Source organism: Tursiops truncatus, chromosome 8, assembly GCF_011762595.2.
Source record: "Tursiops truncatus isolate mTurTru1 chromosome 8, mTurTru1.mat.Y, whole genome shotgun sequence".
NCBI lineage: Eukaryota > Metazoa > Chordata > Mammalia > Artiodactyla > Delphinidae > Tursiops > Tursiops truncatus.
The window spans coordinates 100,418,613-100,441,130 of NC_047041.1; the positions used below are offsets into that span (position 1 = coordinate 100,418,613).

General features: G+C 52.4%; 2 protein-coding genes across 3 annotated transcripts; both read left to right on the forward strand.

Annotated features, from left to right (window-relative positions):
• Positions 1-407: 407 nt before the first annotated feature.
• On the forward strand, positions 408-12,935 carry STIP1 (stress induced phosphoprotein 1). 2 transcript variants are annotated; one of them, XM_019931325.3, is made up of 14 exons: positions 408-559; positions 3,492-3,701; positions 4,207-4,348; positions 4,508-4,649; positions 5,352-5,520; positions 6,774-6,900; positions 6,993-7,095; positions 7,364-7,484; positions 8,447-8,543; positions 8,683-8,807; positions 11,303-11,339; positions 11,554-11,657; positions 11,836-12,008; positions 12,466-12,935. In XM_019931325.3, exons 1-14 carry the CDS (start codon positions 551-553, stop codon positions 12,536-12,538), a joined length of 1,632 nt encoding a protein of 543 aa, XP_019786884.2. In that variant the 5' UTR covers positions 408-550; the 3' UTR covers positions 12,539-12,935. The 2 variants fall into 2 exon arrangements, with proteins under 2 accessions (XP_019786884.2, XP_019786883.2); XM_019931324.3 differs by lacking the exon at positions 408-559 and adding an exon at positions 1,076-1,295.
• Positions 12,936-14,539: 1,604 nt separating this feature from the next.
• FERMT3 (FERM domain containing kindlin 3) lies at positions 14,540-20,181 on the forward strand. Its single transcript, XM_033860913.2, has 6 exons — positions 14,540-14,666; positions 15,240-15,412; positions 18,173-18,406; positions 18,622-18,741; positions 18,839-19,007; positions 19,222-20,181. The coding sequence occupies exons 2-6, from the start codon at positions 15,253-15,255 to the stop codon at positions 19,397-19,399; spliced, it is 861 nt and encodes a 286-aa protein (XP_033716804.1). The 5' UTR covers positions 14,540-14,666; positions 15,240-15,252; the 3' UTR covers positions 19,400-20,181.
• Positions 20,182-22,518: the final 2,337 nt, after the last annotated feature.

Genomic DNA, 22,518 nt, shown 5'->3' on the forward strand with positions numbered 1-22,518 from the left:
CATAAACCACGGCTACAGTAAAACCCCACCCTGCTCTTTGAAGGGCATCAATTTAAACCTATCAGAGCAAAGTGTCTGCAACTCACCGCCCAATTGAAATTTTTTAAAATCTGAAGGCGGTTCCGTCATGGAGTCCGTCAGCCCAATGGGAGAGGTGGAAATTTCCAGAAAGAACAGGACCAATGGGCGCGGCCAGCGCGGCCACGATTGGCGGACCAAACCACCAATCACTGTCGCAGAGGTCTGCCCTTCCCTCCAATCATAGAGCTTGTGATGGGCGGAGCTTTTAGGGAACCGCCCAATCCCGAGATGCGGGGGAGGCAGGGTTCTCCATATTGTCCAATGAGAGAGAAGCAAAGATGATGGGCTAGACTTCAAGCCAATAGTAGAAAAGCTCAGAAAGACGCCTAGAGGAGCGCGACCAGTGAGCCAGAGAGGAAGGGGCGGGATTTGGGGGTCCCGGCAGCTTCTAGTAGGTTCCAGAAGGCGGCGCGTGCGGTTGGGAACGCGGAGCGGACGGAGTCTATTCAACTGGGTTCCGGGCCGGGCTATGGAGCAGGTGAAGGGGGAGGGGCGGGCTGAGGCCCGGGGCCGTTCGATGACCCGCTGAGGCCAGGCCGCGGGTGGAGGAGCGGGGCGGGAGCCCGATTGGGGCGGCCGGGGCGGCCGGGGTGGGGGCCGGGGCCGCCGGAGCAGCTGAGGCGGCGAGGGCGTGAGGGCCGCGGCGGGCGGGCGGGCGGGGAGCGAGGGTTGGCTGTGGGGAGCGCGGGTTCGGCTCAGCGCCTGTCGCCACCCGACTCGGCGAGATGGGCTGGAAGACGTATTAGTTCGGCATAAGTCCGGCTCGCGGCGGGAAGAGGAGCCGCGGCCGGACTCCGGAGCTCTCTCGGGAAGTGGGTCCAGGCTGAGCAGGGGGATGGCGCCCTAGGCGCTGGGAGGGATGGAGGTGGGCGAGGGGCCTTGCGAAAGGCAGGAGGGATCGGGTCAACCTCTGGAAGTTCGTCATCTGAAAGGGGGATCAGAGATTGCGAACGAAGAGACTACCCAGGACTTGGCACAGTTAACTTGGAGGAATTCGGGGAGCGGGGACGGGAATACACTGGAAGTAGCTGATGGACTTAGTAGCCAGAAGTAGGGAAAATCCTACTTCTCTGCATCTGAAAAGACCGGGATGGAAGAGTGTTCAGTGAAGGTTTGACGAGCAGCAGGCCGACTTCTTTTCATGATGCAGGAAAGGGGAGGGTGCAGCAAAAGTCCTTGGAATGAATTTCATCCCTACCAGTGATTTTACAAACGTATGTGAGGCCCCTCCCCCTCCTCGTTTTTCTTTCTGTGTGCGTGCGATTCAAGAGTAACAGGACTGATACTTACAAAACTTCGGTTTCAAATTGCAGAAGGAGGAATTAGTGCTTAGAAAATTTAGAATATACAGATAAGCAGTAAGTTATTTAACTCCTCTCGGCATTGTTGGGGGGCCGAATTTGAAGCTGCTGCTAGTTCCTTTCAGTGACTTAATTGTACCCTCTGCGGCCTGAGGGTTGTGAAAGGCCCAGTAAGGTTTTATTCAATTGGAAGCTGTTATTAGTCTGTAAAGATCGACTGGGGGGAGTGGGGGGACAGCTCGGGTGTTCAGGTGTGATCTACAAAGTCGAACCTTTTGCCTTAGTATAGGTATTCCTCTTTTAGCCAAACCTGGGGCCTCTTCGCTAAATTTTTAAAAATTAGAGTGGAAACGGAGAGGTTAATAAACATTTTGAGCTTTTGTGATAATTAAATTGTATCTGGGATTCAGTAGGCTGTGATATAGACAAGAGACAGGGCTGACGTGAGAAACACATTGCTGTGTTAAATTCAAGAAAAGCTCTCATCCCGCCATTATCAAAAGAGGAAAAAAATTTTTCTTAATCGCAATTGCCCATTGTAGAAGTGTAGGCACAGGTAGACTGTGAGTGACTAAACTCAGGGACTGCACGTTTACCATGCCTGTTGTACAAATGGCCTGGCATTTTACTCCAGGTGTGTTAGAACCTACTGTCTTGCCCCCATTCAATATGTAGCTTTTTTTAAAATTATTATTCTGAGATCCGTGTTTCAGTTTTAGGAAATATTCCTAAAGTTGGACAAATTTGAGTGTCCAAAATTGTGTTTTTTTAACTAAGCACCTTTCAAATAAATCTCATAGTGATAAACTTTTAAAATTTGACCCAATACAGACATACAACTGTATAACATGTCAGACAGAACAACTTACTGTATTATACGTACCACATGCTGACATTTTCTATTCCATTTGATGTTTTAAAGTGCTGGTTGTGTACGAACTTGATTTCCTGACCTACTGCAGGTAGGTGCCCAGTTTGGAAGATGTTCTGTAGGATAGGCAAGAACTTCACCTAGCTGTTCTCAGCTGCCTCGTGGTATTGAGTTTTTAAACTTTTTGCCTTCTGGCCAGCGTCTTGGTAGTTTCTTTTCCTTTTTTCTCATAGAGCTTGTCTCTCTAAGATCTCTGGTTGGTGGAGGTTCCCAATTGGTGTGCCTCAAGGTTCCAAAGTCATTTCTTATAATAGAACTCTTTCTTGCATCAGTACACTGGGTCATGGGCAGATGATAGGTACCAGGAAAGAATGACTTTGTGTCTTGAGGGACACAGCTTAGTCTCACCAAGTGTGTATGCATTTGAGGGATGACCCTCCCCTCTTGTAGGGCTTCCTGGTTAGGAGAAGCCCTTTAATTAGGATCCTGTTCTGATAGGGCCAGGGTCACTTTATTAAACGTTTTGATGCGTTCCTGCTGTTTTCATTCCAGATATTTGAGAGGATAGTGGATTGAACCACAAATAGTGTTTCTTTATTCTTCTTCATCCTTTTAGTAGCATAATAATACTTAAGCATGACAAAAACTTTTTTTCTAGCTTTCCTTTACCTGTTAAGGAACAGACCAGTAATCTATCGTGTTGTGACGTGTTACCACATCTGTAAGTGGAAACAGATTGTTCTTTGATCATAGGTGAGCGTCTTGATGCTCCTGGAGCCGGCAGGTTGCTGAAGCATGTATCAGTGCAAGCTCAGTCCACTTCCTTCTTGGTTGCCTCTTCCTGTGAGGAGTAACTAGGCCTGTGTCCAGTTTATCATTCGAACTGTGGAAATCCATGGCAAATGAATTTGTTTTTCCACAAAAGGAACTCATGAGTATGTTCTAGAGTGGCTTCATCAGCTCAAAGTAGAGACTTTTGGAAGAGTGGCTGAAGTTCTCACTGATCCACAGGGGAGCCAGCAAAGAACAGTGTCAGGCCGCTTCTTCCTGGTTATTTTTTCCTTGCTGGTTCCCAAAGGTGTGGGAAATGTAAATTAATGAATCTGTGATTTCTCTTTTCTGATCCATAAAGTAACCTGTTTGTCAATAGCTACGGAAAGGAATGAGTATCCCCTAAGAAATTGGGACTAAAGAGACATTTTATGGAGAGAAACTATATTGGTTCCTTTTCTTCTCAGGTAAATGAGCTCAAAGAAAAGGGCAACAAGGCCCTGAGTGCTGGCAACATCGATGACGCGTTGCAGTGCTACTCGGAAGCCATTAAGTTAGACCCCAAGAACCACGTGCTCTACAGCAATCGTTCCGCAGCCTATGCCAAGAAAGGAGACTACCAGAAGGCTTACGAGGACGGCTGCAGAACCGTGGACCTGAAGCCTGACTGGGGCAAGGTAAGCTGTGTGCGTGCTGGGGCTCCTCAGGTGCCCAGAAACTCCTTTGGGGGGCAGTTCTTAAATACCAGCCCTCCTGGCTTGCCTAGTTGCCTAGCCCGAGAGACTCATAGTTGATTATTCTCCTTCCCCCAGTATTCTTCCTACCTGTTTGAGATTGTTCCTCAGAGTGATGGCATGTTTCATCAAATCTGAGGTACCGTCGGTTAAGACATGTCTTATTTTTTGTACTGCTAGGAAGGAAAACACTACCCAAAATTCTGACAACACTTAGGGTCGAAAGATGAACTGGGAGGGGGCAGGTGTGCACCTTAGATATTAGGCTGTGTTCTACAGGGTCGATGATACACCATTGCTGTATCCTGCTCCTCTTTCTGTTTTTTCTTAGGCCTTCACGTGAATACCCATTTTGTTTCATGAAATGTAAAATAGATTTTTTTGAGTTCATCTTAGGAATTTACCGCTAGGTGTCTTTCATTTTGGTATTTTTCTTTGCTGGTTTAAGGGCTATTCTCGAAAAGCAGCAGCTCTTGAGTTCTTAAACCGATTTGAAGAAGCCAAGCAAACCTATGAGGAGGGTTTAAAACATGAAGCAAACAATCCTCAGCTCAAAGAAGGTTTACAGAATATGGAGGCCCGGTTGGCAGGTAGGCAGGCACCACGTATACTGCTCTTCTCCTTTTATTTACTATTATTTTTTAATTGGGATTAACTTGGAGGCTCCCCCATCCCCCAGTGTTGGTTTAGTAGGCTGTGTGGGCATAGTAACTGACTCCTAGTGATGTGCTTTCCTTTGTTTGAAACAGAGAGGAAATTCATGAACCCTTTCAACATGCCTAATCTATACCAGAAGTTGGAGAGTGATCCCAGGACAAAGATTCTGCTCGCTGATCCTACCTACCGGGAAATGATAGAGCAGCTGCGGAACAAGCCCTCCGACCTGGGCACGTAAGTCAAGGCGGCACCGTTTGTCTCTGGAAATGGACATGAACGTTGTGCTTTCTTCCTGGGATCCTGTGGCAGGCGGTTCCCTCGACCGGACTGCAGGGTTTCTCCCTTTGTTTTTTCTCCAAAGAGCAGTAGGAGTTTACTGCTTTGGTTACTGTTTATTTTATTTTTTTTTTTTTATTTGTATTTTTAGAAAGGGTCAGGGGGAGTATATATTAGAGTAATCTGGAGTGTTTGTTCTAACCCTCCTCTGCCTCTTCACTGCTCTCCTGCTATGCTGACCTAGCACCAACCCTATCCTTTCTTTACACATAGGACCCCCTCTCTCTGTTGGTATATTGGAGTGGAAATGCAAGGTTGAAAGGATGTCAGATCTAAAGAGATCTCTCCAGACCTTGTACTGCTATCTGTGACTGTCTGAATCCCTCTGGCTCCTGAGATCAGACAAAGTGTATCTATAACTCATTTCTCTGTGTATCTGCTGGCCTCAAGAAATAAATTTGGTCTGTGTTACCTCATTTTATATGGATATTTGAAGGGTTGAGTATTCCCCATTTGTAACTTTTAGTACAGGATCTAGGAACCTTCTCATGGGTGAGAAGCTTTTATATACAGTAATCTGGGCTTTAGCAGTAAATGGGGTTTAAGATCAGTTGTGGAGAGGACTAAGTGCTGTTTTTTTGTTTTTTTAACCAATACTAGGAAATTGCAAGATCCCCGGATCATGACTACTCTCAGCGTCCTCCTTGGGGTCGATCTAGGTGGTATGGATGAAGAAGAGGAAGTTGTGACACCTCCACCGCCGCCTCCTCCCAGAAAGGAGACAAAACCAGAGCCAATGGAAGAAGATCTTCCAGAGAATAAGAAGCAGGTGTCTCGCTCTTTTTTTTTTTTTAGCACTGTTTACTATCATGAATTTAGAAGAAACAGCCAAGTCAATTAGAAATATGTGTGTCAGGTGGGACCATCTATAGGCTTTCCTTGGCTGTGATTGTTTTTTGAATGCTTAGTATGTGCTAAAGTTACTGTTGTTAATTAAAATGGTCAGGGGACTTCCCTGGTGCTCCAGTGGGTAAGAGACTGTGCTCCCAGTGCAGGGGGCCTGGGTTCGATCCCTGGTGGGAACTAGATCCTGCTTGCATGCTGCAACTTAAGAGTTTGCACGCCACAACTAAGAATCCACGTGCCGCAACTAAGACCCAGTGCAGCTGAAATAAATAAATAGTAAATATTTTTAAAAGAAAATAGTATATTAAAAGGTCCACGTAACAAGCAGTTTCATAGGAATCGTGTATCTCAAAGTCTTGAGGCAGTGGAAGCTACTAGTCCATAGTCCCATGGCCGCTGTGGTTCTGGCAATGTGGAAGTCAGCCAGGGCCAGCCAGTAAAGTTGTGTGTGGTCCTTGTCCTTGCGGAGATCCAGAAGAATGCTGTCTATCATTCCTTATGCTTCTGTTTCCTTGTCGGACGTGGTGTGTAGTTGAAAGTTGTCTGTGTTGCTAAGTGAACAACTTTCAGTCTTCCAGAGCAGGAGGCATGTGCCTGAACGATTTTATTTCCCCTCTTATAAATGGGAACAGCAGATTGTTGCCAAATTTAGTACCTTTAAAGGGGTAAGCGTTGGTTGTTCATGGTGCCTCAAAGCTGGAAAAAGGCCCTATAACGTGGGTGGTAGTGAGCTCTGCCGAAGACTCCTGCCACCAGGACGGCCCCTTCTGCTCCTCACGCGCTCTGCGGGTGTTGCCTGACAGCTAAGACCTCGAGACAGCATGCGACAGAAACCGAACTTGCTCAGCCTCTCAGAATTAAACCTAGCACAGAACTATGTTGTCCTCTCTGAAGTTCTTTCAAGCTGAAGGGATTTCCTCTCCCCTGAAGAAGCCCTCACTTGCTGAGAAAGATCCAGGAGAGTAGGTGGGATAGGGGGAGTTTCAGAGGAAGCAGAGATGAAAGTCTATAATTTTTCATTCTAACAGCTGATACTTCACTGTGGGTGTGGAGAACCTGCTTCTGTAGCCTTGTTAGTTGTGTATGCTGCGTAGTACCTGTGACGTCACAGGCCCTTGCTCTCTTTGCCGTCTGGTTAGATGTGCTCAGCACTGACTTCTCCCACACCTCATCTAGGCACTGAAAGAAAAAGAGTTGGGGAATGAAGCCTATAAGAAGAAAGACTTTGACACAGCCTTGAAACACTATGACAGAGCCAAGGACCTGGACCCCACCAACATGACTTACATAACCAACCAAGCAGGTGAGACCCAGGACACAGGTGCAGGAGTTGTTACGTGGTCCTGGGGGTGAGGCATGGGCTGACTCTTCCTTTTTGACCCTCCTGCCTGGCAGCCGTGTACTTCGAAAAGGGCGACTATGGTAAATGCCGGGAGCTTTGTGAGAAGGCCATTGAAGTGGGGCGAGAAAACCGAGAAGACTACCGACAGATTGCCAAGTACGCTTGACCTGGGAATGCCTTGAGCAGTGTGGAGGGTTCCGTGTCTGCATGGAGAGGGGGCTGCTGGCTGCACAGCATACTGTGTTAGCCGTGGACTGGAAAGGAGGCTGCAGGATCCTAGACGGAAGGTGTTGGAAGGGCGTGGTGCCTGGGGCAGTGACATGGGCCTTGTGTCTAGTTGGTTGCAGATGGTTTTTTCTCTGCAGGGGCTGACCTTGTCTGTGTTCTGCCCTTAGCAAATTCTTTTTTCTCTTGTCTTTGTCAGAGCTTACGCTCGAATTGGCAACTCCTATTTCAAAGAAGAAAAGTACAAGGATGCCATCCATTTCTACAACAAGTCTCTGGCAGAGCACCGAACCCCAGATGTGCTCAAGAAATGCCAACAGGTGGGTAGGGGATATGGGATGTTTTGCTACTTTTTGTTTTATTTGTTGTAGTCATTACTATTTAATGACAAATCTGTTGTCTTTGGTCATTGTATATGATGCTGCGCCTGTCACTTAATGATGACAACACGTAGGGAATAACTCAGTTTTTCTGCTGTGCCTTTTTTGTCGGCCAAGGTTTCCACCATAAATTCGTTGATGTTGAGGGTCAGTGCTCTGACAGTGTTGTGGTTGTTATTGTAATTTAAGTTTTTTCTTACCTTATACAACCAAATTATGTAGGAGAGTGATTTTATTCACAGAAAGATTAGGCAGAAAATTGAACTGTCAATACATATATCATTTTCATATAGGTCATATCTTCGTACCAAGTATACATCAATACCGTTCATTCTGCTTCATAGTACGTACACCTTGATGATGAGGAATATAAAATTTTTTTTTTGAATTGCGGTAAAGTTGGTTTACAACATTGTACTTCAGTTGTACAACATAGTGATTCAAAATTTTTATAGATTATATTTTATTTAAAGATATTATCAAATATCGGTTATTTTCTTTTCTTTTTTTTTCTTTTTTTTTTTTTTTATGGTATGCGGGCCTCTCACTGTTGTGGCCTCTCCCGTTGTGGAGCACAGGCTCCGGACGCGCAGGCTCAGCGGCCATGGCTCATGGGCCCAGCCGCTCCGCGGCACTTGGGATCTTCCTGGACCAGGGCACGAACCTGTGTCCCCTGCATTGGCAGGCAGACAACCACTGTGCCACCAGGGAAGCCCCCTGGTTATATCCTTTATGCTGTACAATATATCTTTGTAGCTTACTTAAGCTATACATAGTTTGTAAGGAATAAACCAAAAGTTAAATCTTGCCACTGTGAAAATTGAAATTCTAATCAGACTTTTTATTAGCCCAATGTTTATGAGAGTTTAAATGACTATTCCAAGAATTAATAATTTTTTTAGGCAGAGAAAATCCTGAAAGAGCAAGAGCGGCTGGCCTACATAAACCCTGACCTGGCCTTGGAGGAAAAGAACAAAGGCAATGAATGTTTTCAGAAAGGTACCTACAGCTCAGATGATGGAACTTTTGGATAAGAGCAGTGTAGATGGTGCTTTCTGTGCCTTGGCTGACTGTGGGGTAGATGCGCTCTGGTGGTGTGCTTTATTTTATTTTTTAAGTTTGTCTTTTCCATGTTCAGGGGACTATCCCCAGGCGATGAAGCATTATACAGAAGCCATCAAACGGAACCCAAAAGATGCCAAATTGTACAGCAATCGAGCTGCCTGCTACACCAAACTTCTGGAGTTCCAGCTGGCACTCAAGGTGAGGCTCTGGGAATGCGGAGCAGCTGTTAATGTCACTGTGCATGAGAAATGTGTTTTCCTCTTTCCATGTTTTCATCAGCATCAGCTTGGTGTTCTTATTTTGATCATAGATTCAAGGTGGTGATGTACATGTGAAATTTGTAAAAATACAGGGCCTGTGTCTACCCTGTCCTGGCCTGTGGATTTATTCGTGGTTGGGCGTATTGGGGAAAGTAGATCCTTTTCCCTCCCCTTTGTCCTTCCTTACATTTTTTGTTGTTTACCTTTTTAACATTTTAAGTGTGTGGTTGAGTGGCATCAAGTACATCCACATTGTTGTGCAGCCATCACCAACATCCATCTCCAGAACTTTTTCATCTTCCCAAATGGAAACTGCGTTTTCTAAACACTAACGCCCCAGCCCCCTCTCCCAGTCCCTGGCAACCACTGTTGTATTTTCTGTCTCTCTGAATTTGATCGCTCTAGGGACCTCCTGTAAGTGGAATCATACAGTATTGGACCTTTTGTGTCTAGCTTATGTCACTTAGCATAATGTCTTCAAGATTCACGTTGTAGCATGTGTCACACTTCCTTTTTCATGGCTGAATGATACTCCATTGTGTAGACCACCTTTTGTTTATCCATCCATCCATGGACATTTGGTTGTTTCCACCTTTTGGCTGTTCTGGACAATGCTGCTGTGAACATGGGTGTACAGATATCTGTTTGAGTCCCTGGTTTCAATTCTTTCAAGTATTTTATACAACAGTGGAAGTACTATAGTTCTGTGTTTAATTTTTTTGAGGAACTGCCTTAACTTCCACAGCAGCTTTACCATTCTTTTCTTCCATACTCCAGTTAGATAGATCTGCTGTTGTCAGTAACATCAAGTATGGTCAGATATGATAATGTTCAACACTGAAGGAGTTACTCTCCATAGCTCTCTTGAACATGAGCTACTCTGTGCCTCTTGGTGATTTTTAAACTGTCCTCTGGGAGATAAACCTGGACCATCTTGTGGGAACTAGACAAAATGTTACCTATCTAGACACACCAGTACCTGAGTCCATGATGGTTTTGTTTGATGCCACTATCTTCTCAGTCCATCTGGCCTAGAGACATCACTGCTGCTGGTGGGACTGCACAAGGGGAATGTCAAAAGCAAGTTGGTTTGCAAAGCAAAGAATAACATTGTTAGTCACCTGAGAGGTGGAACAGGACTTTGCCAATCTGCAAATGGGAGGAAAGAATGAGTAGAATTGCTCCCAGTCTTAGAGCTTCTTGGTTGGGCCTCAGCGCACACACTACACTGCATAGCGTTCTTTTCTCCGTAATTTTATGTTTTGAAGATATTTCGGACAAAAATACACAGAATACCTATGTTTTCCGCCTTTTCTTCAACCATAAGCATCGACGCTTTTGGCAAACCATTTGTGAAAGGAAATGATACATTTTGGCACTTGACCTCTGAATTCCTGAGCATACATCTCCTGAAGTGACTCTCCCTGTCCAGTCACAATATTATTAGCACCTAATAATAGCAAAACTCAGGCTATAATGTCATCTGCTGTATGTCTTATGTTCAGATTTCCTTAGTTGTCTAAAAATAAAGTTTTAAAGTTGTCAATATCAAGGTCCATTCGTTTCATCTGGTGGTCATGTCCTCTAGATTCTCAAACTAGAAGTTTCCCTACCTTTTCGGTTTTGGGGGTGGGGGGTGGGGTGTTCCTTTTTTTTTTTTTTTTTTTTTTTAATCATAACATTAGCCTTTTGAAGAGTCCCGGCCCCCTTATATGAGATGGTCCATGATCTGGATTTGTTATCCCTTCTAGTTCTGCTTTCCTTACTTCTCTACTCTTCTTTTGCTGGGCCTGCTGTTAAATTACCAAGCTGCCAGGAACAACAGAAGCACTAGAGGGAGGAGGGATAAATTGGGAGATTGGGATTGACATATACACACTACTATGTATAAAATAGATAAGTAATAAGGACCTACTGTATAGCACAGGGAACTCCACTCAGTACTCTGTAATGGCTTTGTGGGAAAAGAATCTAAAGAAGAGTGGATATCTGTATGTATAATAACGGATCTACTTTGCTGTACACGTGTACAGCACCTGTAAATCAACTATACTCCAATAAAAATTTTTAAAAAATAGAACAGGGCTTCCCTGGTGATGCAGTGGTTGAGAGTCCGCCTGCCGATGCAGGGGACACGGGTTCGTGCCCCGGTCCGGGAAGATCCCACATGCCTCAGAGAGTCGGGGCCCGTGAGCCATGGCCGCTGAGCCTGCATGTCCGGAGCCTGTGCTCCGCAACCGGAGAGGCCACAACAGTGCGAGGCCCGTGTACCGCAAAAAAAAAAAAAAAAAAAAAAAAACATTAGAACAAAAGCAGAATGTTCTGTAATGGCCCTGGGTGAACAGTTAGATTTGTAATTCCAAGTGATCAGTCTGCCCTAGGGTAGCTCCTCTAAAGGAATGAGCCTAATTCTTTTTTGCCTTTCCTTCCTAGGACTGTGAGGAATGCATCCAGCTAGAACCGACCTTCAGTAAGTGCCTTTCTGTGCTGTTTCTCTGTCCCCTGACTGGCCAGAGGGTTGAGAGAAGGAGAGAGCATATACTTTGCCTGTGTGTCTTTCGGGTTTGTAACATTTAGGAGCTAGTGTCAGGCTGAGGAACAACGGTGTTCAGATGAAGAGTTGAAAGAGCAGCTTTCAGAAGTGTGTTTTAGGTGATGCCTCACCTCTCCCTTTCTGTCTGTAGTCAAGGGTTATACACGGAAAGCAGCTGCCTTGGAAGCGATGAAAGACTACACCAAAGCCATGGATGTCTACCAGAAGGCACTCGACCTGGACTCCAACTGTAAGGTGGGGCTGCTCTGGCCTTCAGTGAGCTCTCCCCTGCCTCCATGTGTCTGATTCTTCCCTCTCGCCTGTTTCTCTGTATGTCTGTCTTCCCCTCAGTTACCTCTGTTATCTTGGACCGGCTGCAGCAGTGAGCCAGGTAGTGCTAACACCCTCCACTTTTGGCTTTGCCGGAATGCAGGAGGCCGCAGATGGTTACCAGCGCTGCATGATGGCCCAGTACAACCGACATGACAGCCCCGAAGATGTGAAGCGGCGGGCCATGGCCGACCCTGAGGTGCAGCAGATAATGAGTGACCCGGCCATGCGGCTCATCCTGGAACAGATGCAGAAGGACCCCCAGGCGCTCAGCGAGTGAGTCAGGTTGGGGGCAGATGGCCTTCGAGGGAAAAGGTGGACAAAAGCATTGAGAATGCACAACGTTGGCAGCAGTGTGATCTGAGTGGAATATTTATAGTGTAATTCTTACTTGCAGGGTTGGCAGTTGATGGTGAGCTGGAAGGATTTCATTTATATATGTTAGTGGCGATGGCTTAAGTGGTTAGTTGGAAAGACCAGTTTTTCTGGGAGAATGGTCTCAGCTTAAACCTGCGTCCTTGGACTCCTTTGCAGCAGGACTGGTCAGGTTCCGAACAGTGGCAGAGGAGGCCCGTGTGGGTCCCCCTGGGCAGTCTCTGCCAGGACTCCCTTACCACCTCTTGTTGGTTGGTGGTGTCCAGGGGGATTTGTGTTGGTTGGGGCTTGCTCTGCAAGCAAGTAAGAATTTTTATAGGTTGTCTCATTTCAAATAACTTTGCCTCTTGTTTGTCAGACACTTAAAGAATCCTGTGATAGCGCAGAAGATCCAGAAGTTGATGGATGTGGGTCTGATCGCAATTCGGTGATGACTTGCTCATCGTGCCCCTTCCCTTCGCCCTCACGTGGAAAGAGGAGCTGGGACCGCGGCAAGCAGCACGGAGCAGAAGGGAGAGAAGGGGAAACAAGTGAACAACGTATCTATATATTTATACAGACGTACGAGGAAGATTCAGAGACTTGTACTCGCGTATTCGTGCAGCCGCTGCCTCTGGGCCCTCCCAGCACACGCATGGTCTCCTTCCCCTGCCCCCAGTCGCTGTCTCAGCTGCTCTCCCATAGTTGGTTATTTTTTATTTGGGGCAGTGGGCTTGTAAGGGGAGGGGAGGGTGTTCTTCCCAACCTCAGGTCCCAACTGTCTTCACGTTGTTAACTCCACGTCCTCTTCTCCAATAAAACAAGCCAGTCAGGCGTGGTTATACACTGCTATGTCCCTGAGTGATTTTTTTGCCAAGAAACTTTGAAACAGATGTCCTGTAGGAGTCACAGCCTGGATTGGGAGAGTTGAGTGCGAACTGAACACTGGGAACGAGGCCGGCATGCTCTCTTCCTTCCTGAAGGGTGGGGTGGGTGTGAGCTTGGCTGGGTTCCCTGGCCTAGCAAGGTGGCCACTAGGTGGTGCTGTCGCTCAGTGAACAACTGAAAGGGGTCATGGAGGCTCCTGACCCAGAGTGGCTCCAGCTCCGGAGGGTCAGGTGAACTTCCAGGTGATTCCCGTGCTGTCAGTTCTCCACACTCAAATCGCAAAGCCAGAAACGAGTTAGATCCAGAGAACAGTGGGTCCCACTCAAGAATTGAAAACAATTTCTATTGCAAGAGACACTTCAGACCTCCTTTCTGGAAAGGTCAAATCTGTCAGCTGCTCTGTGTTAGTTGTATGTTAGTTTTAGTTCTTAACTCACTGCTCTCAACTGACTTCAAAGTATGTTTTAATTACACTTTTCCACAGTTGAAACAAACTTTCTAAAAACCCTCTACTTGGACTGGGGTGGCTTCTGGGGCTGGACTAAAACTTCATTTGTTCCAGGAGTGCAGCTTTTGGGCTAGGAAGCTGCTGAGGCCACCAGCTGGCTGCACTTCCTGCTGCCTTGACTGCATAAGCTGGCCTTCCCCTGGGAATCCCCAGCAGGCCTCTCCCATCTGGGTGGCACAGTCCTCCACAGGGATTCTGCTGCACCTTTGGTGCTACTGTCTCTTCAGGCTCTGTTCCCTCCATCCCCAAATTGATTGTCTAGAAAGGCTGAATTTCTGCTGGGAGCCAGTGACTATAAGAACTTGCTTTCCCAAAGCTTACATCCTGTTGCAGGTGATAGGAAGCCGCTGGGCCACCAGGGGCCCTCTGAGTCACATTTGCGTAGGGACATGACAGGAGTGAGTCTTGTGGGTACTGGCCCCAGAGGGGAGTGATGCAGGTGGAGGGACAGTAGAGGTGGCAAGTCTGAAGTCTTGAAACCTGAAGGCGTGGGGGAGGCAGGTAGTGAAACATCAGGGGCCAATTTCTGTTCAGCTGTTCCCCTGGGCAGTTTTAAGGTTGACAAGTTTGGAAAAGAGGCCCTTAACTGGGGACAGGAAAGACATAAAGTCGTTTCCCTCAGGGCCTTTAAGGATCTACTTTGTGGTGATAAAGGACATTCGGGGCTTGAGCTGACTTGACCTGCCAGGTCCCTAAATAACCCAGATCCAACCCTTTGAACTCCACCGCTCTCCAGACTCTGCAGCTGAGTGATGCTTACAGCCCAAGGACCCCCACCTCACGACAGGTTGGAGATGAGAGATGGCTCCGACAAGGGAACACAAATAGGTGGCTTCTCTAGTTTGAATCGAGCTTCCCTCCAAATGACGGGACCCTTTGTGTGGTCTTGGGTCCACAAGCCCCACTTGCTTCCTGTGCTCACTGGGAGCAAAGGCAGGGCCCCACTGGAACCCCTGCCGCGCCACCACCACGGTGCTGGCTGTTGCTTCCTGCCCCCAGTGCCAGCACGCCCTGGGGAGGGGCCAGGCCCGCCCTGCTCTGATAAGGCGCGAGGGCTGGCCTCTGAAGGAAGCTCCACGGAGAGAGGAGAAGGAAGCACACAGTGGTCTGCAGGTGTGCGGGCTGCAGCCAGGAGCGGCTGACGCTCCGACCCCCACCTCCAGCCCCAGCCCCTTGCAGGGAAGGTAAGCCGGCCGGTGGCTGAAGACCCAAGGACCCTTCTCTTCCTCGCCCTCCGGCAGCCCCTCTGCCCAGCATGCCTCTCTCCATGTGGCAGCCTGGACTTCCCACTGCCCTAGAGAGGCTTTGGCTGGTTTGGGATGATGGAGCTGACCTTTGGGCCTGACTGGAACTATTTTCTGACCTGGGCTCACAACCGTTTCTAGGGTGGGCAGCTGCCAGTGTGGGCTTGGGCTGGGCCGTGGGCCGAGCAAGCTGACGGAGGTTGTGCTCAGCTCTGGCATCGAGCTGGGTGATGTCGAGTGAGGCCCTTCTTATTCTTACCGGGCCTCGTCTTCCCGTCTGCAAGAAGGGAGAGGGCTGAGCAACACAGACTCTGAAGGTCCCCTCAGCCCAATCATCTGTGACGGAGAGAGGGTCTGAGGCTCGCCTGCAACAACTCAGCTCCCAGCGTCTTGCAGCTGCCGTGGCATTCTGCCTTACGGGCTTGCTCTCTGGGCCCCCGCCTGTCCCGGGCATCACAGGCAGCCTACCAGAGCCCAGCTGCCCACCCTGCCTCCTTCCCACCCTCTCCCCAGAGTTGCCGCAGCCATGGCGGGGATGAAGACAGCCACCGGGGACTACATCGACTCGTCCTGGGAGCTGCGGGTGTTTGTAGGAGAGGAGGACCCCGAGGCCGAGTCGGTCACCCTCCGGGTCACAGGGGAGTCACACATCGGTGGGGTGCTCCTGAAGATCGTGGAGGAGATCAGTGAGTGCCCACCGCCCCCGTTGCCCACGGGGTCCCCTGGCACTTCCGGGCCAGCCCTGCTGCGTGGCCCTCGATAATGGAGTCACAGTGACTCAGGCACCAGCTTAATCGTTTGGTTCCAAAAAAGACATTTCCCCAACTTCACTTCCCCTCCCTCCCACTGTCTTTCCTCCCTTCCTCCCGCTCCAACGGGTTCCACTAAGACCCCGAGGAGCAGACCTGGCCACGGTCCTCCGTTCACCCACTTCTGGGGCAGGAGAGGCCTTGCCTGGGCTGAGGCAGAGATCCCATTCTGGGGGTCGAGAGGAGCCCAGAGGGGGCTCCTGCTGACGTGGGGAGGGGCTCCCACACCCTCTCCCCGGGCGGAAGGAAGCCCTCAGCAGGCTGGTGACAGGCCCAGCCTGGGTGAGAAGGCCCTGCCCCCACAGGAAGTTACAGCACAGCCGCCTCTGGTATCAGCCCTGGAGGGGAGCAGGGCCACTGATGCGGGGGCTTCTCATCGCCTTTCCCTGATGGGGGTGCGGGCTGCCCCTTCCTGGGAGGGCGGCGGGCCCTCTCTGATAGCCCGAGCCGGAAGGCAGGCCCGCGATAGTGCCAGCCTGGGTCCTGGGTCCCCCGGGGGTGGGGGTGAGTGGGCGGCCGGGAGGGAGGTCAGTGGCTTGTGGACAGCACGGGGCCGCAGGGCAGCCCGGCCACAGGGCTGAGGCGGTGAGGGAAGCCTCGAGAAGGCAGGGCCCAAGGAGGTTGTGAAAGCAGAAGTGGAGAGTAGAGGGTCCCTCAGGAGACCGGGTGTCAGACAGAGACTCAGGCAGGCTTGGCCGAACAGGGCGGAGAGGGTGAAGACCGGGTGCTCCGGGAGAAGAGCCGGTTGGCCCCGGGGCTTGGCCCACAGCAAAGCGCGAGGCCTGAACAAGGGGCCAGCCGGACCCACTCCTCCACCCGCTGCGGGGGCCCCCGGGGTCAAGTCCCTCCAGCTCCTGTCCCCAGCCCCGAGCATACTGTTGTGCCCACCCCCCAGCTCCCACTCACTCCTTAGCACATCCGAGGTCGACTGATGGCCATGCTGGCTGGGCCAGCCCCTGATCTGGAGCTCAGCCGGGCAGGTGGGACCCACCCTTCAGCTGCGACACAGGGCTGAGTGTTGGCTGCCGCACAGGGGAAGCCAGCACAGGGGCTGCGCCTAGCCCGGGACAGTATGAATCCTGAGAGGGGGCCGCAGCAGGGAGGAACAAGGCGACACGCTGGGGCGTGGGAGCGTGCGGTGCTGAATTGGAGCCTCTAGGCTGGGGAGGACTCCTGGAGTATGACAAGAAACGAGGCTGGCATGAATGCCATAAGGCGTTTTGGACTCCATCCCGGAGGTGGAGGGCAGCTGTGCCGAAAGGTTTCCAGTGGGAGACTGTCAGGCTAAGGCAGGCCCCTTGGGTCGGGTGACGATGGACGGGAGGTGAGTTTGGGGGAGGGCTGGCGTTGGTAAAATGTGGTGGCTAAAGTGAAAGGGAGGAAGCTCGGGCCTGGCAGGAGAGCCGTTGTCACCCAGCCCCCAGGGAGCTGCTGAGGGGAGGGGGCACCTCTGTCCAGTGTCAGGCAGAGCGCGGTGAAGTGGGGCACCTTGAGGGCTGGGACTAGGAGTCACCACATTTATAGTCCCAGAGCCGGGCACACGGGCTGGTGAAAAAAGGTTTCTGGAATGACTGAAGCCAGTGGACGTGCCCCTTAGCCAGTGGCTTGTGGGTTTCTGGCCTGGGACTCACAGCAGGAAGATGAAGCCCTAGACTAGGTGAGACCCTGGGAAGAGGCCGTGGCTAAGGAGGGAGAAGAGGGTCCTCGGACTGAACCAACGGGCAAGCACGGGGGCAGGCCAGGAGAGGGGGCCAACGGGACAGAACAAGAGCAAAGGGTCAGGAGGAGAAGGGGAGTGGGTGCCACAAAACCAAGAACAGAGGGAAGGCACAGAGGGCGACAGGGCAGGAGGAAGAGGGAGGGGGGTGGCGCAGAGGACGGGACCACTCCCCAGGAAGGGCTTTGACGCTAGTGGGCTCTGCTCTTCCACTGTGCTCACCTGGCACCAGTTCAGGCTCCTGAAGGGAAGATGGAGAGGAGAGCACGTGTCCTCCTTCACCAGCCGCATGACCTCGAAGTGCTCGCATTTCTATCCAGAGGCCCATGCGCCGTGTTGATGCGGCCGCACGCCTGTGTCACAGACACCATGCACTCACCACGTGGCGACAGGCACTGCGCAGTGTCCATTGCTGCTCGCATCTCAGGAACCAGAAAACTGAGGCCCAGAGAGGTTCAGGTCTTGGCCAAGGTCACAGAGCTAGTAACCACTAGATATTCATGGAGTGCCTGCTGCTGCGTGCCTGGCACAGCCCCAGGCCCTGCAGTTGCCTCTGGCTCCCAGGAATGCCAGAGAGAAGCCATGAAGCCAGGAACTGTGGGAGGACACTGGAGGTGCTATACGGGAGAGCCCAATGCACTGGAGTGTGTGAGATGGGAGCACGAAGATTCTGGGTTGGGGGCTCCCCTGGGAAGCGACTCCCCTCAGTAGCAACTGAGCCCAGGGGACAAGCAGGGTTAGCCAGCAAAGAGCCGTCTGCCATGACCTCAGTCCTAGCCCCCAAGCCAACCCCGCCTGGCCCTGCCCCTGGCCTGGGCAGGGGAGGGCCGGTCACCACCTCTGAATTCCAGCCTTGTGCTCAGCACTGGGGGCAGGCCCCTCCAAGGCTTACGCGGCCCCCCTTGCCTGTGGCCTCACAGAGCGGAAGCAGGACTGGTCAGACCATGCCATTTGGTGGGAACAGAAAAGACAATGGCTGCTGCAGACCCACTGGACCCTGGACAAATACGGGATCCTGGCGGACGCCCGCCTCTTCTTCGGGCCCCAGCACCGGCCTGTCATCCTGCGACTGCCCAATCGCCGTGCCCTGCGCCTCCGAGCCAGCTTCTCCCAGCCCCTCTTCCGGGCTGTGGCTGCCATCTGCCGGCTCCTCAGTGAGTCCCCGGCTGGTCCCCACTCTGCCGCCTGCGAGGGTCCTGCCAGGGGGCACGTTCCCTCCCTTTCCAGGCCCAGCTGTTGTCACCTCGACCTTGCTGAGCTGTTCCCCATCCGGCTCGTGGGGCTGTGCGCTGCCCCGAACTGCCCATGGGTGGGGCGGGAGGTCACAGGGCAGAACCCCAGCCCCCGCTGAGACCTCTGCTCCTCTCAGGTATCCGGCACCCTGAGGAGATGTCTCTGCTCCGGGCTCCTGAGAAGAAGGAGAAGAAGAAGAAGGAAAAGGAGCCGGAAGAGGAGGTGTATGACTTGACCAAGGTCGTCCTGGCCGGGGGTGAGTGCAGGCGGGGCAGCCCAGGGGCGGCCACAAGGGCAGGCCCCGGAGGCCTGGGGTCGGGGCCAGGCCTGCTTGACCGTGACCCGCACTCCAGGCGTGGCACCTGTGTCGTTCCGGGGGATGCCAGCCCACTTCTCAGACAGTGCCCAGACCGAGGCCTGCTACCACATGCTGAGCCGGCCACTGGCACCGCCAGACCCCCTGCTGCTCCAGCGCCTGCCTCGGCCCAGCTCCCTCTTGGACAAGACCCAGCTCCACAGCAGGTGCCTCGCCTGCCGGGTCTTCACCTGCCCTTGTGCCTGAGCCCCTGCTCCCAGAGCCCACACCCTCCCCTGTGTCCTGCTCGTCCCAAACCCACGCCTGTCCCCAGGACTTTCCTGCACGTGTGTGCTCGCCCCAGCCCCTGCCCAGCCCCCCAGCCCGCCCCACTGCCCCCGGCTCAGCCCTGACCCAACCTCTGCCTGCGCTGCGGCCCAGGTGGCTGGACTCGTCGCGGTGCCTCATGCAGCAGGGTGTCAAGGCGGGGGACATGCTCTGGCTGCGCTTCAAGTACTACAGCTTCTTCGACCTGGATCCCAAGGTGGGCTGGGTCAGGGAGAAGGGGTGTCTGGATCAGTGGGACACGGGGACCTTGCATCCGGGGTCTGGGCTCTAGGAACATTAGACACTTGTAGGGGTCTGTCCATCTGTCCATTTGTCCATCCACACCCGTTTATTAACTCCATCGACATGGTGCTGGGCCCCGGTTGATGGCAAGACCTGTTTCTCAAGGACCATCAGGGAGATAATGACCACAGCTCAGTGTAGACGGTTGTAGGTGCCCCTGGGAAGGCTGCTCAGGTGGGAGGCACCCACACCTGCACTCAGGGAAGGCTTCCTGGAGGCGGTGGTACTGGGACCTGCAGGGACTAGGGGCAGGTGAAAGACGAGGCTTTGCGGGCGGGCACCTGTGTGCCTCTCTCCCTCCCTGCCTGCCGTCCCCACCGGCAACCAACAGGCTCCATGAATCCATCCGGAAAACCTCCAGGTGCTCCCTCTACCTGTGGCCCCACTTCTCTGAACCGCCTTCACTGCCAAACTGCTAAGCGCCATTGTCTCTAGAACCCTGGGGCCCAGCGTCTTTGCTCCCCGCAAGCCTTTCCTGTGGGTGCCCCTCGACTCCCTCTCTCTCCTCAGCCAACTCTATCCCAGAGTCTTCTATCCTGGAGTCCCTGTCCTGCTGAGGTGACCATGCCTTCCAGGCTATCTGTCCCCTGCTCACTTCCCGTCCACTTCTTCTTTTTTTTTTTGGCTACACCACACGGCATACGAGATCAAACCTGCACCCGCTGCAGTGGAAGTCTTAACCACTGGATGGCCAGGGAAGTTCGCCATCCGCTTCTTACTTGGCCACTTGGGATCCGCACGCGCACAAGGGTCTGCAGCTGCCCTGCCCAGGTTCCTCAGCCCTTCCTCCTGTCTCCACAGCCTCTGGGAGTTGCAGGCTCCAGGGCTCCATTCCCCAGCTTCCTTCTCTCTACCCTTTCTCCCAGGAAGCTCCAGCCTCCTGGATTTAAGGGTCATCTCTGTGCTCTTTATAGATTTACCACCTCCAGCCCAGACCTCTCTCCCCTGAGCTCTAGACTCTCATGTCCAAATGGCTGTCTCTGCTCTGGCACCTAACAGGCATCTCAGCTTCTGCCTGAAACAGAACTCTTTTTTTTTTTTTGAAAGTAGCCTTCCACTAGGATAAGCCTACTTGTTTTGGACATAGTAACCTTTTAAAATTATTTATTTATTCATTTGTTTATTTATTTATTTATTTGCTGCATTGGGTCTTCGCTTTTGCCCGCAGGCTTTTCTCTAGTTGGGGCAAGCAGGGCTACTCTTCGTTGCGGTGTTCAGGCTTCTGATTGCGGTGGCTTCTCAAAGCACAGGTTCTAGGCACGCAGGCTTCAGTAGTTGCAGCACACAGCCTCAGTAGTTGCGGTGCATGGGCTCAGTAGTTGTGGCACGTGGGCTCAGTAGCTGTGGCACACGGGCTCAGTAGTTGTGGCTTGACGGGCTCTAGAGCACAGGCTCAGTAGCTGTGGCGCACGGACTTAGTTGCTCGGCCGCACGTGGGATCTTCCTGGACCGGGGATCAAAGCCGTGTCCCCTGCATTGGCAGGTGGATTCTTAACCACTGCGCCACCAGGGAAGTCCTGAAACAGAACTCTTGATTCCAAGTCTGCCCAGCACATCCTCCCACCATGGGCTCATGGCAAAATCCCCACACTTACACTATTCTGGGTCTTTCCCTTTCCCTCTCATCTCATCCCTCCTTGTGTCCTGTTGATCCTTCCTTGAACTAAACATCCCAAACCACCCGTTCCTCTCCATCCCTTCATCTGTGCAGCGTCAGGCTCTCTCGTGTGAGTTGCTGCAGCCCCTCCTAATGGGCCTCCCTCCTCCTTTGGCCTCTCTCCTCCTTTGGCCTCTCCCCTCCTTTGGCCTCCCTCCTCCTTTGGCCTCTCTCCTCCTTTGGCCTCCCCCCTCCTTTGGCCTCCCCCCTCCTTTGGCCTCTCTCCTCCTTTGGCCTCCCCCCTCCTTTGGCCTCCCTCCTCCTTTGGCCTCCCTCCTCCTTTGGCCTCTCTCCTCCTTTGGTCTCCCTCCTCCTTTGGCCTCCCTCCTCCTTTGGCCTCCCCCCTCCTTTGGCCTCCCTCCTCCTTTGGCCTCCCTCCTCCTAATGGGCCTCCCCCCTCCTTTGGCCTCCCTCCTCCTTTGGCCTCCCCCCTCCTTTGGCCTCCCTCCTCCTTTGGCCTCCCTCCTCCTTTGGCCTCTCCCCTCCTTTGGCCTCCCCCCTCCTTTGGCCTCCCTCCTCCTTTGGCCTCCCCCCTCCTTTGGCCTCCCCCCTCCTTTGGCCTCCCTCCTCCTAATGGGCCTCCCTCCTCCTTTGGCCTCCCTCCTCCTTTGGCCTCTCTCCTCCTTTGGCCTCTCCCCTCCTTTGGCCTCCCTCCTCCTTTGGCCTCTCTCCTCCTTTGGCCTCTCCCCTCCTTTGGCCTCCCTCCTCCTTTGGCCTCCCTCCTCCTTTGGCCTCTCCCCTCCTTTGGCCTCCCCCCTCCTTTGGCCTCCCTCCTCCTTTGGCCTCCCTCCTCCTTTGGCCTCTCCCCTCCTTTGGCCTCCCCCCTCCTTTGGCCTCCCTCCTCCTTTGGCCTCCCCCCTCCTTTGGCCTCTCCCCTCCTTTGGCCTCTCTCCTCCTTTGGCCTCTCCCCTCCTTTGGCCTCCCTCCTCCTTTGGCCTCCCTCCTCCTTTGGCCTCTCCCCTCCTTTGGCCTCTCTCCTCCTTTGGCCTCCCTCCTCCTTTGGCCTCTCCCCTCCTTTGGCCTCTCCCCTCCTTTGGCCTCCCTCCTCCTTTGGCCTCCCTCCTCCTTTGGCCTCTCCCCTCCTTTGGCCTCTCTCCTCCTTTGGCCTCCCTCCTCCTTTGGCCTCCCTCCTCCTTTGGCCTCCCCCCTCCTTTGGCCTCCCCCCTCCTTTGGCCTCTCCCCTCCTTTGGCCTCTCCCCTCCTTTGGCCTCCCTCCTCCTTTGGCCTCCCTCCTCCTTTGGCCTCTCCCCTCCTTTGGCCTCTCTCCTCCTTTGGCCTCTCCCCTCCTTTGGCCTCCCTCCTCCTCTGGCCTCCCCCCTCCTTTGGCCTCCCTCCTCCTTTGGCCTCCCCCCTCCTTTGGCCTCCCCAACCTCCACGCAGTATCTGGAATGAACGTTTACAGGTGCATTAGGTCCTGTCAATCCTGCTTAAAAGGCTCCTGTGGGTGCCTG

Coding starts and splice junctions, on each gene's coding strand:
- STIP1 (XM_019931324.3), top strand. CDS start 1,263: ATGAATTTCATCCCTACCAGTGATTTTACAAAC. Junction 6,901..6,992: donor TTACATAACCAACCAAGCAG/GTGAGACCCAGG, acceptor CCTGCCTGGCAG/CCGTGTACTTCGAAAAGGGC. Junction 12,009..12,465: donor GACCCCCAGGCGCTCAGCGA/GTGAGTCAGGTT, acceptor CTTGTTTGTCAG/ACACTTAAAGAATCCTGTGA.
- FERMT3 (XM_033860913.2), top strand. CDS start 15,253: ATGGCGGGGATGAAGACAGCCACCGGGGACTACATCGACTCGTCCTGG. Junction 18,742..18,838: donor CAAGGTCGTCCTGGCCGGGG/GTGAGTGCAGGC, acceptor CCCGCACTCCAG/GCGTGGCACCTGTGTCGTTC. Junction 19,008..19,221: donor AAGACCCAGCTCCACAGCAG/GTGCCTCGCCTG, acceptor GCTGCGGCCCAG/GTGGCTGGACTCGTCGCGGT.